The 14,803-nt window shown below is 36.6% G+C and overlaps 1 protein-coding gene across 3 annotated transcripts in view; it reads right to left on the reverse strand.

Annotated features, from left to right (window-relative positions):
* Positions 1-2,973: 2,973 nt before the first annotated feature.
* The window catches only part of AGL (amylo-alpha-1,6-glucosidase and 4-alpha-glucanotransferase), a 57,052-nt gene continuing 45,222 nt past the window's right edge, over positions 2,974-14,803 (reverse strand). For all 3 annotated transcript variants that reach the window (XM_048860445.2, XM_048860446.2, XM_048860447.2), the window contains exons 30-34: positions 10,413-10,624; positions 9,802-9,899; positions 9,089-9,176; positions 8,859-8,992; positions 2,974-6,742 (exon numbers count right to left, since the gene is read on the reverse strand). In XM_048860445.2, the coding sequence (XP_048716402.1) occupies positions 6,625-6,742; positions 8,859-8,992; positions 9,089-9,176; positions 9,802-9,899; positions 10,413-10,624 (650 nt within the window). In that variant the 3' untranslated portion in view covers positions 2,974-6,624. The remainder of the gene's footprint in view (positions 6,743-8,858; positions 8,993-9,088; positions 9,177-9,801; positions 9,900-10,412; positions 10,625-14,803) is intronic.

Consider the following 14,803-nt stretch of genomic DNA (forward strand, 5'->3'; position numbering starts at 1 on the left):
CTGCGCGGACTTCAGAGCTGGGCAGCATACCATACCATGCTACCCTTACTTCTGCACTGCTGCTGGCAATGGCTCTGCCTTCAGAGCTGGGCTCCTGGCCAGCAGCTCCCCCTCTCCAGCTGCTCAGCTCTGAAGGCAGCTCTGCCACCAGCAGCAGAAGAGTATCAGTACCGCACCTCCCCCCACAATAACCTTGCGACCCCCCCACCCACAATTCCTTTTTGGGTCAGGACCCCTAAAATTACAACACAATGACATTTCAGATTTATATCGGTGAAATCATGAAATTTACCACCAGAGATCTTTTTGGTTTAAATATTCTGTTAGCAAGCAATGTGAAATATGCCACTCTGTTGTTCACTTTAAATCAGGGGTGGGCAAACTATGGCCCGCGGGCTGCATCCGGCCCGTCAGGGCTTTGGATCTGGCCTACGGGATTGCCACCCCTGTGGTGCTGCGGGCCCCGCACCGCCCCAGAAGCGGCCAGCACAAAGTCCCTGCGGCCCCTGAGGGAAGGGGGGGCAGAGGGCTCCACTCAGCCCTCGCCTGCAGGCACTGACCCCCACAGCTCCCATTGGCCGGAAACGGGGAACCGCGGCCAATGGGAGCTTCGGGGGAGGTACCTGCAGGCAAGGGCAGCATGCACAACCCTCTGCCCCTCCCCCAAGGGCTGCAGGGACATGGTGCTGGCCACTTCCAGGAGCAGCACAGGACCAGGGCAGGCAGGGAGCCTGCCTTAGCCCCACTGCCACCCTGGACCCACTCAAGGTAAGTGGCGCCAGGCCAGAGCCCAAACCCCTCCTGCACCCCACACCCCTGCCCTGAGTGCACTCAGCATCCCTCCTTGCATTCCTGCCCTGAGCCCCCTCCTGCACTCTGCACCCCCTCCTCTGCCCCAACCCCTTGCCCTGAGCCCCTTCCTGCACACCGCACCCCCCCACACACCCCACCCCCTTCCCCACATTCATGGCCCAGCATGCAATTTCCCCACCCAGATGTGAGATTCAGGCCAAAAAGTTTGCCCATCCCTGCTTTAAATGCTCATGCAATTACACACTTATACCATAAACTCAAACGAGAATTAGTACTTTGTTTTCCATGATGAAATAGGTTTTGTGTATCTCCACACCGACTACTGCAATAGGTGTAATTAGCTGTGCTTTCTCTCCCTGAGAGAAATCTAAGATCCCTCTCTTGTGAAAATCTTTGTCTTAATAGAAACCGATCAACTAAAATTGATATTTTATTGTGTACCTTTGCAGTGAAACAATGTTAACAGATACATTGTAAAGTCAAAATATAAGCATGCTGCAAAGGCAAGAGTAATGGGGATAAGAATAAGGTTATGGCAGCCTTAACGTATTCCTATGTACTGACAGTTTCATATAATAATTTTTTATTACTGCATTCACTACAGACCTACAGTATATCTGTTGGAAAATGGTGTTTCATAAATATCACTTTGCAGTTTAAACAGAGGTCACATGCAAGGAATAATGTAAGAATGGGACCACTTATGAATAGATGACTGGAATCTTGAAAACACTCAGTGCTGCAAAAGTAATTCTACTCAGCCTAGCCACAGATCCTGCAAAAAGAGCAAGAAAAGAGTTTCCCCACAGAACCCCTTTGCAGGCTGTAATATGTTCATGGTCTCCTTATACCCCCCTCTACCCCCCCAAAAAAGTGACAGGTAAATACTCTCGGAAGCAAATGATCATTTGTGCTATCTTTTAGAAGAACTGAGAAGTATAGTTAAATAAACCACTGCACAGCCTCTATCAGGATACAGTTCACGGTTTGGGAACTATTCAAGAAAGGAAGTACATTTACTGGACAATGCCTAAAGGCGATTCAATTAAGTCTGCATAGATAACTCAAAAAAAAAAAAGTCCTCTTGATATTTAGTTTCAATCAGGAACCAAAACTGTGAGGTTCTCATCAACCTTAAAAAGGGATTCTGGCTCCATTCCCCACTGGCCTTTGCTTCTCCACTTCTCTTTTAGAGCTTACTAAATGGAGATCGTGACTTTTACCTCACAAAGTTTTGGAAAACCATCTTTGTGATGGGCTCAGAAATAAGGCTGAAATGCAAGCTAACAAACCAATGGCACGTTTCATGTAGTCTTATTTCTATTTATTTGTGATTTAGGATTTGAATCCAAAGTTTCTACATATTAAAAAGACGAGTTAATAATTGTGCTCTTTTGAAAAACTATCTGTAACTGGACACCGATTCATACACAGTAATATGATTTGACTATTGGCACAAGTCTATTTGTACAATACTTCCTGGATTCTCACATTCTAGCAGAAGTTATGATATAAATTATAAAGAAAACTGTCTCCCAATTTAGCTTAATTACCTTATAGTAATCTTGCTTAGTTTCAGGGTAAGACCTCAGAAGGTCATCTGAATTAAAAATCGAAAGTGAAATTAGTTTCGACCAACTACACAATTCCTACACTTCATTTTAGTGGAAATCTTCTTTTCTTTAGATCAAAAGCTTATGTGACTGGGTATTTTCTTCCTTGGCAAAAGAACTTGAAGTTGAACACTTCATTGACCATTTGAGACTTCACACAGCAAGGTACATGGTGAAGATTTGTCCATTAAAGAGTTTTACAACAGGGTATGTTACAGACTGCTATCCTCATTGTTTTTTGGTAATTTGTAATAGTGTTGTTTCAGCTTAGATATTTGGATTCAGACTTAAAGCACTTAAGCACATAGGCATCACAGGTCATCATTAGCTGCATATAAATATCTAGCTATGCGTGAAAAAAGTGAACTACAGAATGATGCTTTATATCTTCAGCTTAAACAATGGCAATAAGCAGTTCATTTCCGTTAAGTAAGAGGATTTCAGGATTTGCAAACAGCAGCAACAACTGTAAAAAAGATTTGCCATTAACAGTTTAAGATTTAAAACTTACTGTTGGGGAACTACAGTGACAAAAAGAAAAACACAATTTTGTTATACTTTTATTTTATGCTGTTCACAGACAAATGAATTACATTTTTCTAAATTCAGTAGTTGCTATGCTAGACTCAGTCTTTTCATTTTATATTACAACATGCAGTACTAGAATGAGTCCTTGTTTTAAAGATTCTCAAAATTATCCATTTTTGATCAGTAAAAACCTATTAAATGAATGAAAACAGATTAGAAATAATGCACATTACTTGAATTGACAAAAAAAGATCTGGTGAAGCAATGCTAGTAGTTTCTGCTCTATAGCATACAGACCAAGAAACAGATTGGTACATGGCAGAGGTACAGAGTTCCCACTCAGTTTACCTACAAAAATAATAATTTTACTGACCATATAAGTTTTACAGTATATTATACCATGGTGTTAGTATCACTATGGTTCAGAATCAGTCAACATTTCTAAATTACAGCCAACTATTTTTAAAGGTGTTTGTAACTTGGTTGTATACAGGTTTACTTGGTGCTGAAGCCCAACATACAAAATAAAATATTAGATCAACAGTTCTTCTCTCTTCCCTCCACCCTCCAAAATTAAATGTAAGTCATAAACTAGCTATTTTAAATGTGTTCAGAGGAAAATTCAAGAAATGTTGCCTATGACTTCCTCACTTTATTCTTAAATTGTCCAGTCTGACCAAAAGCATTGAAAGTGTTTGAGATCAAAGCTAGAAGGGGTGAGTAGTAATTTAAAATCTAAATTTTCTTGTTTCCATGGGCAAAACCAGCCCATAATATAGAATTTTACCTACTTTATTCTTAAAAGTAGGTATGTCACTAGAATTACATTCAGTTAATCAGTGCAGAAGTAGCATTTTAAACATGCATCTATTCGCAAAATTCATAATTAGCATAATGTATATATCTGTGTACATCTCTGTAATTTCTCTTTTAAAATATTTTAATTAAGTTAAAAATAAACTAGCAATGAGAAATGTGTATTATGTTCACGTCAACAGTGCAATTCACAAAACTTTTTAAAGTTAGCCTTGATAAAATGGAAAGTTTTGAAGCAAAATTTCTCCCGAATATTTCTTACATTTAGAGATTGTTATTGCAGTCAATATAATCCCAATCTATTTATAACAATCATAGCTCTTCAAACTTTTCCAATTTCAAGATAGCTTTAATGAATAAATCCCACCTCCCCCTCACCCAAGTTAACCCACTGTACACTTTCCAATTTTAACCACAGTAATGAATAGCTAAGCTAGAAAGAAACCCATAATTTTATGGAAAAGCAGTAACTTCTTATGTTCCTTATGTATCATTATTAAATGTTTCAAAAATAAAACTGTCTGAATTTTCTCAAATGCACACAGAAACACATAAAATGGCATGCTGATTTATGAAGGCATATAAATTTTCCTTTACTGGGTTGTTGCTGACTTTTCAACAAATACAGTCAGTCAAAAAACTGTACTCAAGAACCAAAATAATCTGGATCCTAATTTTGAAATCCTGATTACTAAAGTTATAAAGAATTAGCTATTCTTTAAACAGAACAATGAATCATTTTCCTTTCAACTTATGTTTTTGTCCCATCTCTTATGCAAATCTGTCAGGCTAGATGACAAAGTTTCCTAAGGAATCCATTTCAAACAGCTCACAACCGAAGCACAAAAGAAAATCTGAACAAGATAAATTTCCTTTAAGCATCACTTCCAATTATTTGAACCCATATTAAGGAAAGTCAATTATATAAAAATTTAAGAACACACTAATAATACAGAGTGACCTATATTACTAAACTATGAGTTCTATTCAACTAAAAACTCTGTATGGGGAAAGCATGATATTACCTCATGTATCCAAACTACCATGTCACACACATAAAAAACAGTGGTTAGATTAAAAAAAAGTGAATATGACCAAGTGATCTGAGTAGTGCAACTGTAACCAATGAAGTACCATAAATTTAAATGATAACCTGAACAAAACTAAACTCTGGCTTCTATAAAATAAATCTCTTAAATCCATCACAAATAAAACTGCACTGGACTCTTATCTTTAGTCCACTTGCCTAAATGCTTCTCTCAGCAGTTTGTTCTTAAATATACCTATAACTGTATATTCTCATGAAGTAGGTAGGTATGTGCCAACACCAAATTTTAAATGCGTTGGGCAAATTTTAAAACATGACTGTAAAATATATATGAATGGCAGAATAATAATAAGTAGGGCAGGTTTGTATTTTCAATCTGTATTGTCAGTCCATTTCTTCTACAATGCAGTGCTGTACTTCCTTCTGTGATGTTGAGGACATTACTGGTCAATCTAACTGTTGTCTATTCATTACTTTAAGGACCAGCAGAAGATTCAAATGGATACATTTCCCACCCCACCCACCCACCCCAATTTTTGAAAAGGTTGGGTTGAGATCAGGTAAAGGTATTTATTTGTGTGTCTATATATTACAGAACAAATACTCTTATGGAAGTAACATTCAAGGGAAGAAAAGCAACAGGCAGCTGTCAGTACCCTTTCTCTTATTAGCAACACATCAAGAGATTTTGGAATCAGACTGCCCCCTTTCTGCAACTGGAGTGAAACCCTGACCCCGCTGAAGTCAAAAGGAGTTTTTCAGTTGACTTCAGTAGAGCCAGAATTTCACCCCCAGTGAAGAAGATTACTTGAAGCAAGGGCTGAAATAAATTTACAATTCTTTCAAATTCATCATTAAGCCAGCACCCAACTCTGTAGGCTCCTGGATCCTGATATACGTACAGGACATTGCATGATAAAGTGTTTCTTCTGGTTTCCTACTGGTAGAACACATTTGTTGACAGATGTACATTATTTTAAGCCAAATTAAATTAAAGAAATAAAATTTGGCATATGGTCCACAACACAAAAAATAACCTATTAAGTATCTCACACAGGATACATCCACGTCATTGCTCAGAATTACTGTCCTCAAATTTCATTTAAAGTTTGTGAAGATATTAATTTACTACCATTATCTGTAAAGAGTGAAAACTTTATTTTTTTAATGGAGTGTTCAATTGAACATGGAAGAGAAGAAATTGTTAGGAAAAGTCACACAGTTCAGCACAGAGGGACAAAACACTAATGAAAGTGCAATCTATGAAATGCACGACTGCAGCAGAAAACACATCATACTACCTACAGTACAATCTATTCTCCCCCATGATGAGAGTGCATAGCATCTATTGACTAACAGAAAATATGGAAAAGAGAACCCCATGAGTTTAAACTCAGATTTTTGGAACCACTTGGCATTCATATTCTAATTTGGAACCAGACTATTCTTCTAACATCTTGCTATACGGGGATACAGTTTAATTTAGTAGGTGTACAAATCAAAAGCTATTTTAAATGCATTTGTGTACATTCTCCAAGTTGCTGCTTTATAAGTTTTTCTGTATCAAGTGTATGTGTGTATATATTTTCATACTAATGACTTCATTTTCGGAAGTGCTGAGCAGCACCCTTAAATACCTCTTCCGTAAATGGGAGATACAGATACTAAGCACCTTTGAAAAAAATCAGACCATAGTTATTTAAATAACTGTGCAAAACATTTTCATTATAGCATGAGCAAACTTTTCATTTGTACTTTTTGAATACAAGCGCGTAGCAAATTTTACCGAGCAATCAAAGCCAACTTTTACAAGTCATAAAGAACCTCAAGGATAACAGCAATTGACCAGGCTTGTGATTCACAGCTGAATGGACAATATTGCCCATTTTCATTGGTCAGCTCTGGAAGCCCCTTCCAGGATGACCTGGCCCAATAAATAAATAAATAAAAATTAAAAATCCCAGCATAAAATATGATTAATGCTATATTTCATAACAAATTAAAAGAACATTTCTCTTTTATGATTATACTTCTAACACGTTTTTAAAGTATGAGTCAATTAAGCCAAGTGTACAAAAGAAGAAATACCGAACACAATGAAAATATTACAAAAGCATTAAAGTGGTGAAATAAAAATAAGAGAGCATTAACATATGACAAGACACATCATAATACTGAAACATGTGTATGTTGCAGGAGCTTCCTGAGACTCCACGCAGGGGAGCCTTCAATAACCTGAGAAGTACAGGTATCTTTGCAGTGCAACTTTATTACCTTTTGAAAGTAATAATACTGAAATAATGCAATCAGCATGGTTTTGTGAACGTGCACAAGGTTCTTACCAGCCTGACTGGTTTTTTTTTAATCCATGCTATTTATGAAATTGTATTTCAAGCCATTTTAAGATTTCCAAATTAAATGGTAAGTCTAGTTGTTTTAAATAAACTTATATTTTTCATTTCTACCTTCAGTTTTTCATTAACTGAATGAAAAAGTATCTGGGAACACAAGAGAAATGTTGAGAGCTGCTATTAGACATTAAAGATAACACAGGAAAATAAAACTACAGATTGCCAATCACAGACATCCCAAGGCCACAAGTTTCGGCACTACCAATTTTACTTTTTGTTTGGTCATTGTATTTTGAGGCTGAGGATGGTGCTGTTCCTTTTGGCCTTTCATCTGCAATGGATACCAGCCGAAAGCTATGATGAATTAACCATTCCTACAAATTCCTAATAATAGATTTCTCAAGTGCTATTCCTATGTAACCTAACTGCCATCATGATGCTATGAAAAAAACCTGCTAGGCCTCAGCTAATTTGGTCCCAATGTGAAAAATTGCTTCCTTCTCCCTAACACAGGCAATTGGTCAGACCCACAGCATCCTCAAACACAGTTCTTATACTACTATATAACTACTATATGCTTCAATATAACTAAAGGAAGGAAGAGTGGGTTCAAATAAAATTGAGTTAGAGGCTTGAGAAACCCCATGCAAGAGTTTAAATTGATAATGCTGGGGAACAAGGAGTCAGCTGGCTCCCATCTCCCTTTGGCTGGCCAATGGGTGGCAGAGCACACATTGGGAGGCAGAACACTCTCTCCTTTTATTCTAAAGCTGTCCAGAATGTTGCAGGTCCAATCAAGTCTCCCACCCATTGAACTGGGTGGGTTGCATATTGAAGGATCTCTGTTTATCTAGAAATGCTTTGGGAAGGGTGAAAATGGGAATTATTCAGAATTATAGTGGAGAAGAACAAGTGTATAGAGGAAAAAATATTGCAGGAAGAACAGGGAAGACTCAACAGTGGACAAGAGAACAAAAGGCAAGGGGTGGGGGAGATTAGGGAAGGACATATGCACTGTAGGGGAGTAAATGCCTCTGTTTTCTTAATGAAGTAATATTTCCATTGTGCAGTGAAGTGATTAGTTTCTGAAATGCAGTTCTATAGTAATGATTAATTGGCACATTCATGTGACCTACCCAGTCAACTTCAGAAGTTATGTATTCCCATTTTATACAATTTAACGGTTATTTCCTTACATTATTTAACCTGTTGCGATCAGCCCTCAAACTGATTGCATCATCAAACTCTTGAAAAATATTGATATTTAGCATTTTTGAAAGTAAACATCCATATTTTAAATTCTGCATCACATTTTTTGTAAGTGGTCTAGCAATTCAGACCTCAAATTCTGTTTTCTCTTAATAAATATTTTCTATTTATTCTTCTCCATGACTGATTTTAAAATTGTTCACTCACTTTGTGATAGGGCAGATATTAAATATTTCAGAGGTTAAAAAAAGGCAGTAATGTTTAGCCTATGTTGAAGGCTGCTGTAGGACTTAAATGGCACTCTGCATAGTGGTGACTTTTACACTCAGAAAACACCAAATCACTGGTGCTTTTTTGTAGGTCTTAAATGCTCAAACTCATTTTTTGAAGAAAATTTGTGTGTCTTACATCTTTTATATGCAATGCAATACATTGGACACCACTAGTTTGGATTAATATTTTAACTGTATGATGACCTACCTCTCAAGATGAACATAATGGCGAGAAAGAACATTCTTAATCAAAAACACAGTCTTTGCGTACATCTCTGGACCAATTAACCTGGAAAAGTACAACTTTGCACGAAGGAAATATCCAACAGGCCAGAGCCATTCCTAAACAAAAAGATGTAAGAGATAGTATGTTAGCTATCAATTTGAGATATCAACAAATTTTAATTTAATGTGAAACTCAGGAATTTTAGCGCTTACAGGTCCTTGATGGTAATTAAAACCTTTGGCAACATTGTAGTTGTCACTGTCCAGGGCATTATCATATACTCCACAGTAAACCATATCACTGTAAGGAAGTACAGGATTTAGACAAAGCAACAAGTTAAATAAAATATATGCAATGCATTAGAGAAATAACTCAAAATAATATGAATTCACATGGTTAGATTGTACTCAGCACGGCACAAGGGCACAGTAAGGAAGGACCATTATATATCTTGGCCCTAACAAGATTACAGCATTAATATTCTTCAGTGGTTAGTTTATGCAAGGCCTATTGTATTAATACAATGAACTACAAAGCTATAAGTATAGAACTCTATGTTCAGTCCATAACTATAGTATTTTGGTCACAATTCTGTCATAACTTATGCTCAAAATTCTATGTGCTGCCTTTTTTCAAACTAATACTAGCCAGTTTTATTAGAAGGTTTTGAAAATTTAATGACCAGCTTCTAAAGGGAGCAAGATAGTGAATAAAATGGTACTTTTGTAAATAACTAAATGAATCTGAACTGGATTTAGAACAGCTAAATAATCTTGACTAAAATAAATATATTATATACTGTAATTAGCTAGTGCAGTTCTTGAGGTATTCTTAATGAAACGTATCACAGTGAACTTCTTACTGTTAATCTTGTTGCATGATTAAAACTATGCATACTACACATAACAATCTCTAATATGCTTACTCTGGATCCAATGTTTTCATGCCCAGTGGACCAAGCAGCTTTTCCTCTGCTATCTCAAGCGCTTTCCAAGCTTTCTCAGGACTGAATATCTCAGGGGCCTGGCACAATTAACAGATTTAACCAATGAACTTTGCATTTAAAAAATAGTATTGTTTTATGAAATCAACAAACTGCATAGTTCACATCAAACATTTCTATTACTTTTCAATATGCTCACAGAGAGAGCTACAGCCCTTTATAATAGATTTAAAATGTATCACGATTTCTCACAAATTCCATAAAGAGATTAAACAAAACAAACAAAAAATGGCAATTTTCAATTAGCATCCTGCAAACACATCTTCAATATAGGAAGTGCCTTTTTATATTTATCCTAATGACACATTGGTTAGCAGGCCCAAACATAATTAGGTTAGTCCTTTGGAAGAGGTTCTAGATGGTCCAATTCTGAAAGTTTATTAAAGAAAAATCCACTACTCTATTAAAGATACAAGTGCATTCCAAGTAATTCCTGATTTACCCCATGCAAATGAACCCCCTCATGCAAGTTTAGTTCAATTCAATCAAAACAGTTAAAGGAGCTGTGACTTTGAACATGTTTTTCCACTCACCACAACCATTGCTATACTAAAATTTGGCCTGAGCTGGTAGTCGCACCATGGACTTGAAGCTCCATAGCTGTCCTTGTATATGCCACGCTTGTGAACCAGATTTGGATGTTTTTCACTAGGATCTCCTGGGTTCTCAGAAACAAAGAACAGCTTTTCAAAGTGCCCTTGAATCTTCCTGTTCCACTCATCATATGTGATGGTTTCTTTTTTTCCTGAAAAATATTAATATACAGGATTTGTTTTCTGGCAATAAATCTACTCCTCTCCTTAGTTTTGTAAATATTATTGACTATTGCATACTTGAAGTCTTAAGAGACTTCTACAGCTGCTGATAAAATAAGGAATGGCCATTATAACAATGTGTAGATTACTATAAACGTGAAAACTGAAGGTTATGCCAATGGCCCCCAAAATGCTTTCAAGGATATGCAGGCTATCTAGATTCAAGAGCTGGCGTGGGAAATTCTTTTCCCTTTTCCCAAGATAATGTGAACTGAAATCTCATCAATATTGGGAATAAAACAGTATTAGGAGAGTAGATTTTAAACATGGCTTAATACTGGTTCAGGCCCAAAGGGTTTGCCTGGTTAGTCTGGATGGGGAGTAGCCATTTTAAGAAATGGTGTAGTTAAACCAGGCTCTACTAGTTAGGTTGCAGTCTAGCATATATTATGCCTCATCCAGACTAACCAGAAAATAGTGTTTAAACTGTTATTATGAACTAGTTTTTAAATAGAATTTAAAAAATACAGTTCAGTTTTTTTAAACTGTTGCATCAAGATGGACAAGAGCTAAGTGAATCCAAGGCCGGGGTTGGGAGGGAGTAAATGTTGTATTTTTTGCTGAAAAATGAGATGTAGAAGATCTTGTTTTATATCTGTTTATGCCTAGTCTGTCTTCCTCTGGGATGTGATTTAAACATAGACCAACTATGAATTTATCAGATCTGCTTGGTTTTTTAGGTTGGGTTTTCTCCTTAGGTGAAAACTAATAGTAGTAGCCTCTGTTATATATAACAATTGTTAAACTGCTCTGTGAACAAATCTGTAGTTTTTCAGGACACATTTTGACAGGGCAGCAGACTACTACTTTTACAACAACTAGCATAGATACCTGTCAATATTTGAGAGACTCCTTAAGGTTAAGTATTTATCATTTTCCCACCCTTATCCCTCTAAAAAGCTCAGCTCAATGAAGCTAAAAGGTTTTCCTATTCTCCACAGATATCTCTTTTAAAGCCTTTCAGTGCTGACTGGTACCCACCGCAAATTGACTAAACAATAGATTAGCAGGGTGCATTTGATTTAAATCACTAGTCAGGAAGACTATTTAAATCATGGATTTTACATAAAAGTGCATTCTTGTTGGTTGTTATAACCTTAATACATATTCTTCAAAACTCAAGAGAGATGTAGGGTCCATTTTTAGAAGGTAAACACTATACATTTTTAAGTGACTTATTTTGAAAACTTTTCAGATTAATTTTACAGGTATATCAGAAAATGAATGATTGTTTGGTTATTTCATTTAACAAAGGTAATTGAAGCAGATATTTATGAAGTCACTGGGAAGTGAACTAGCTCCAATTCAACAGATTAATCATTAATATTTGGAGGATTTTCTTGCCATGCTGTATTAGGAGGAGAACATCACCAGACATTTAAATTGTTTTATTTAAATTAAAACAACAATGTTATGTAGGTCTAGATTTTTTTTCTTCAACAGCAAACATATTTTAACAAAAGAAGCATGTGAATTTTTGAATTTAGTTAAACATTCAAGTTTTTTAAAATCAGGTTTGTTTTTGTTAAAATTGTTTTTAACTAAAACTAGTTTAAAATGTTTAAAAAAAAATTAAAATCGACTGTCAGCCAGGTCAACATGAGAAACTTAAAATATTGGCTTCTGCAGCTAACTAGGTCATCTTCACCTTCATTTTCCTGTTTGTTCATAATCTGGAAAAGAAAAACAAGTTTTCCTACTTTTTCAGGTCCCAAACGTTTTCTCAATTTGGAATGAAGTAGTCCAAAGGAAGAAAATATTCTTTCTACACTGGCAGAAGAAGCTACTGCTGTTAAAAGTGAGATCATCACTTCAACAGTCTCTGAATCCAAGTGCTTAAGTGACTTCCACCAGTTCACTGGTGTGACTTTCTTTAAAACATCATCAGCAAACACATATTTCTTGAATGGTTCACCGTTAGCTCTGAAGATTATTATAGTTGGCATTATGGAGGGATGATTGCTGGATGTCCATGTTATAGCCAACTCCTCTTCTTCAGCAGCTAAGGTTTGACCCTGGTACCGAGTACTGAGACTATTTGCAAGAAAATGAGCTGCAGATAGTGCTTGTCCCATTCATTTTTTTAATGCTTGTAATTTAACTCTATCATTGCATATTTCTCTTTTTAAGATCTCACGCGGTTCCTTCCAAATTTCAACAGCATCAGCAATAAAACAGCTATTTCCCTGCATTGTGTTCAAGGCTACAGAAATAGGCTTCAGGGTACTCAGCATGTGTTTTTCTCTTAAGCCCAATGTTGAGAATTTTGGCTGTGACAGTGCCATCTATTTTTTCACGATTTTGTTCTCAAACTGTCATCAGATTAGGCCAGTTCTTGATATAGTGCTCAAAACAGTCCACTACTGAGTTCCATCACACGTCTTGTGGGAGAGTTAGCTTGGTTCCTTCCACTTTTTTCAGAGCAGCTGCTGCAAAGTATTTTGCAATTTCAGCAACATTCACCTCTATTTCTGGAACACTGAAGACTTTGGCTAGGAGGTGCATCAAATGAGCACTGCAACCGTATGTTATTAGCTTGGGACTCTCTTCACTCTCTTCTAAATAATTTCTTCTCATCTGGGATACATTTGCAGCATTGTCTGTGACCAAGCGCGTACTAGACATTTGATTTCCCCCCCCCACACACACAGTTTGTTATAGCTTTTACTGCTACTTCTTTTAAGTATTCTGCTGTGTGTGCATTTCCTGATGTATCAATTGTTTCTGAAAGGAAGACATTCCCTTATTCTGTTGTCACACAAGCACATACAAAAGTATCATTGTGGACATTGCTCCACACATCAAGACTCAGGTTAACAAATTTTACCCTCTAGACCTTTTGCACACTGCTCAAATTTCTCTTTCATACACTTCATCCAGCAAGTTGCCTGTGACATCTGCTCTGTTGGGTGGACTGTATCCTGGTCTGAATGACTGAACCATGTTAACGAAGTGTGGATTCTCAATCATACGGAAAGGAGAGTTTGTTGCATAAACAAACTGGGCAATTTTTTCATCAATTACCTCTTTTTGTAATCTGCTGGTTCTTATCACAAACTTATCTATGGTTGTTTCTGGATGATGGAGATTTTTTCTCCTTTTTGCTGCAGGTCATATATTGTGGCTATGTGACATACATAATGTGACTGAAACACCATCATTGGCAGATAACTCTGAAATTATAGAAAATTTTCAAAGAAGTATTTTTATGCTTTCTCCCATGCTGCTCTTTATGCTTGCGAGGAGCTCCCTGTAATCATCTGTAAAGCCACTTCACTGTTCTCCTTGAAATATCTTTTCTTTATCCTCCTGCTATCTTAGGTGCATAGGGCATCCACCAGTTTCCGCCATTTAATTTAATCTTCATTGGCCTATTCAGGCTTCTGAGAGTCACGTTGATGGATTTGGCTTCTCTCTCCATTGTTCCATGTAACATTTCTCTAAGTTGCCCTCTTCTCTTTCCAGATAGTGTCCATATTATCACTTGACATGGAAGTTGTGTTGGTGACATCCTTAAAGCGTTTCCTAAATATCCCCATCATTGTCTTCTTACCACGTCTGATACTTTACATTAGAAATTCTAAGGAAAACAAATTCAGTGTTGCAAGAAACTCTTTTCACTGAACTCTGAAGATATACTAAAGTAAATGTCTGCAAAAGGAGTTGATCTTATCAATTTCTATTGTAGATTTCCATGACTCTGCTCCATAAAGGAGGACAGACATGAAGCCAGCATTAAACATTTGTATTTTTCTGTTAGTGGCAATCATACTACTTTTCCAAATCTTTTCAAAAGTTTATTAAAGTTGCCTTCTGCTCTTAATATTCAGTACTTGACATCTAGCATGGTGCCACCATCACTGGACTTCTTACTCCCTAGACATATAAAATGACTTACTTCTAGTGTTACCCTATCTACTCTGGTTGCTTTTGGGACATCGATAGCCATTTATTTTCTGTTCCCCTTGTTGCTGAACAAACCAGCTTGCTTTTTGCTGTATCTGCCAAAAGCTAGGACTTTTCTTCCTTTAAGCAATGTATTAAACAAATATCTAATTGCACTATCATTTTTAGAGTCTCTTAAAAAAGTGTATATAAAACACTAACAT

Source organism: Caretta caretta, chromosome 8 (assembly GCF_965140235.1).
Source record: "Caretta caretta isolate rCarCar2 chromosome 8, rCarCar1.hap1, whole genome shotgun sequence".
In the NCBI taxonomy this organism is placed as follows: domain Eukaryota; kingdom Metazoa; phylum Chordata; order Testudines; family Cheloniidae; genus Caretta; species Caretta caretta.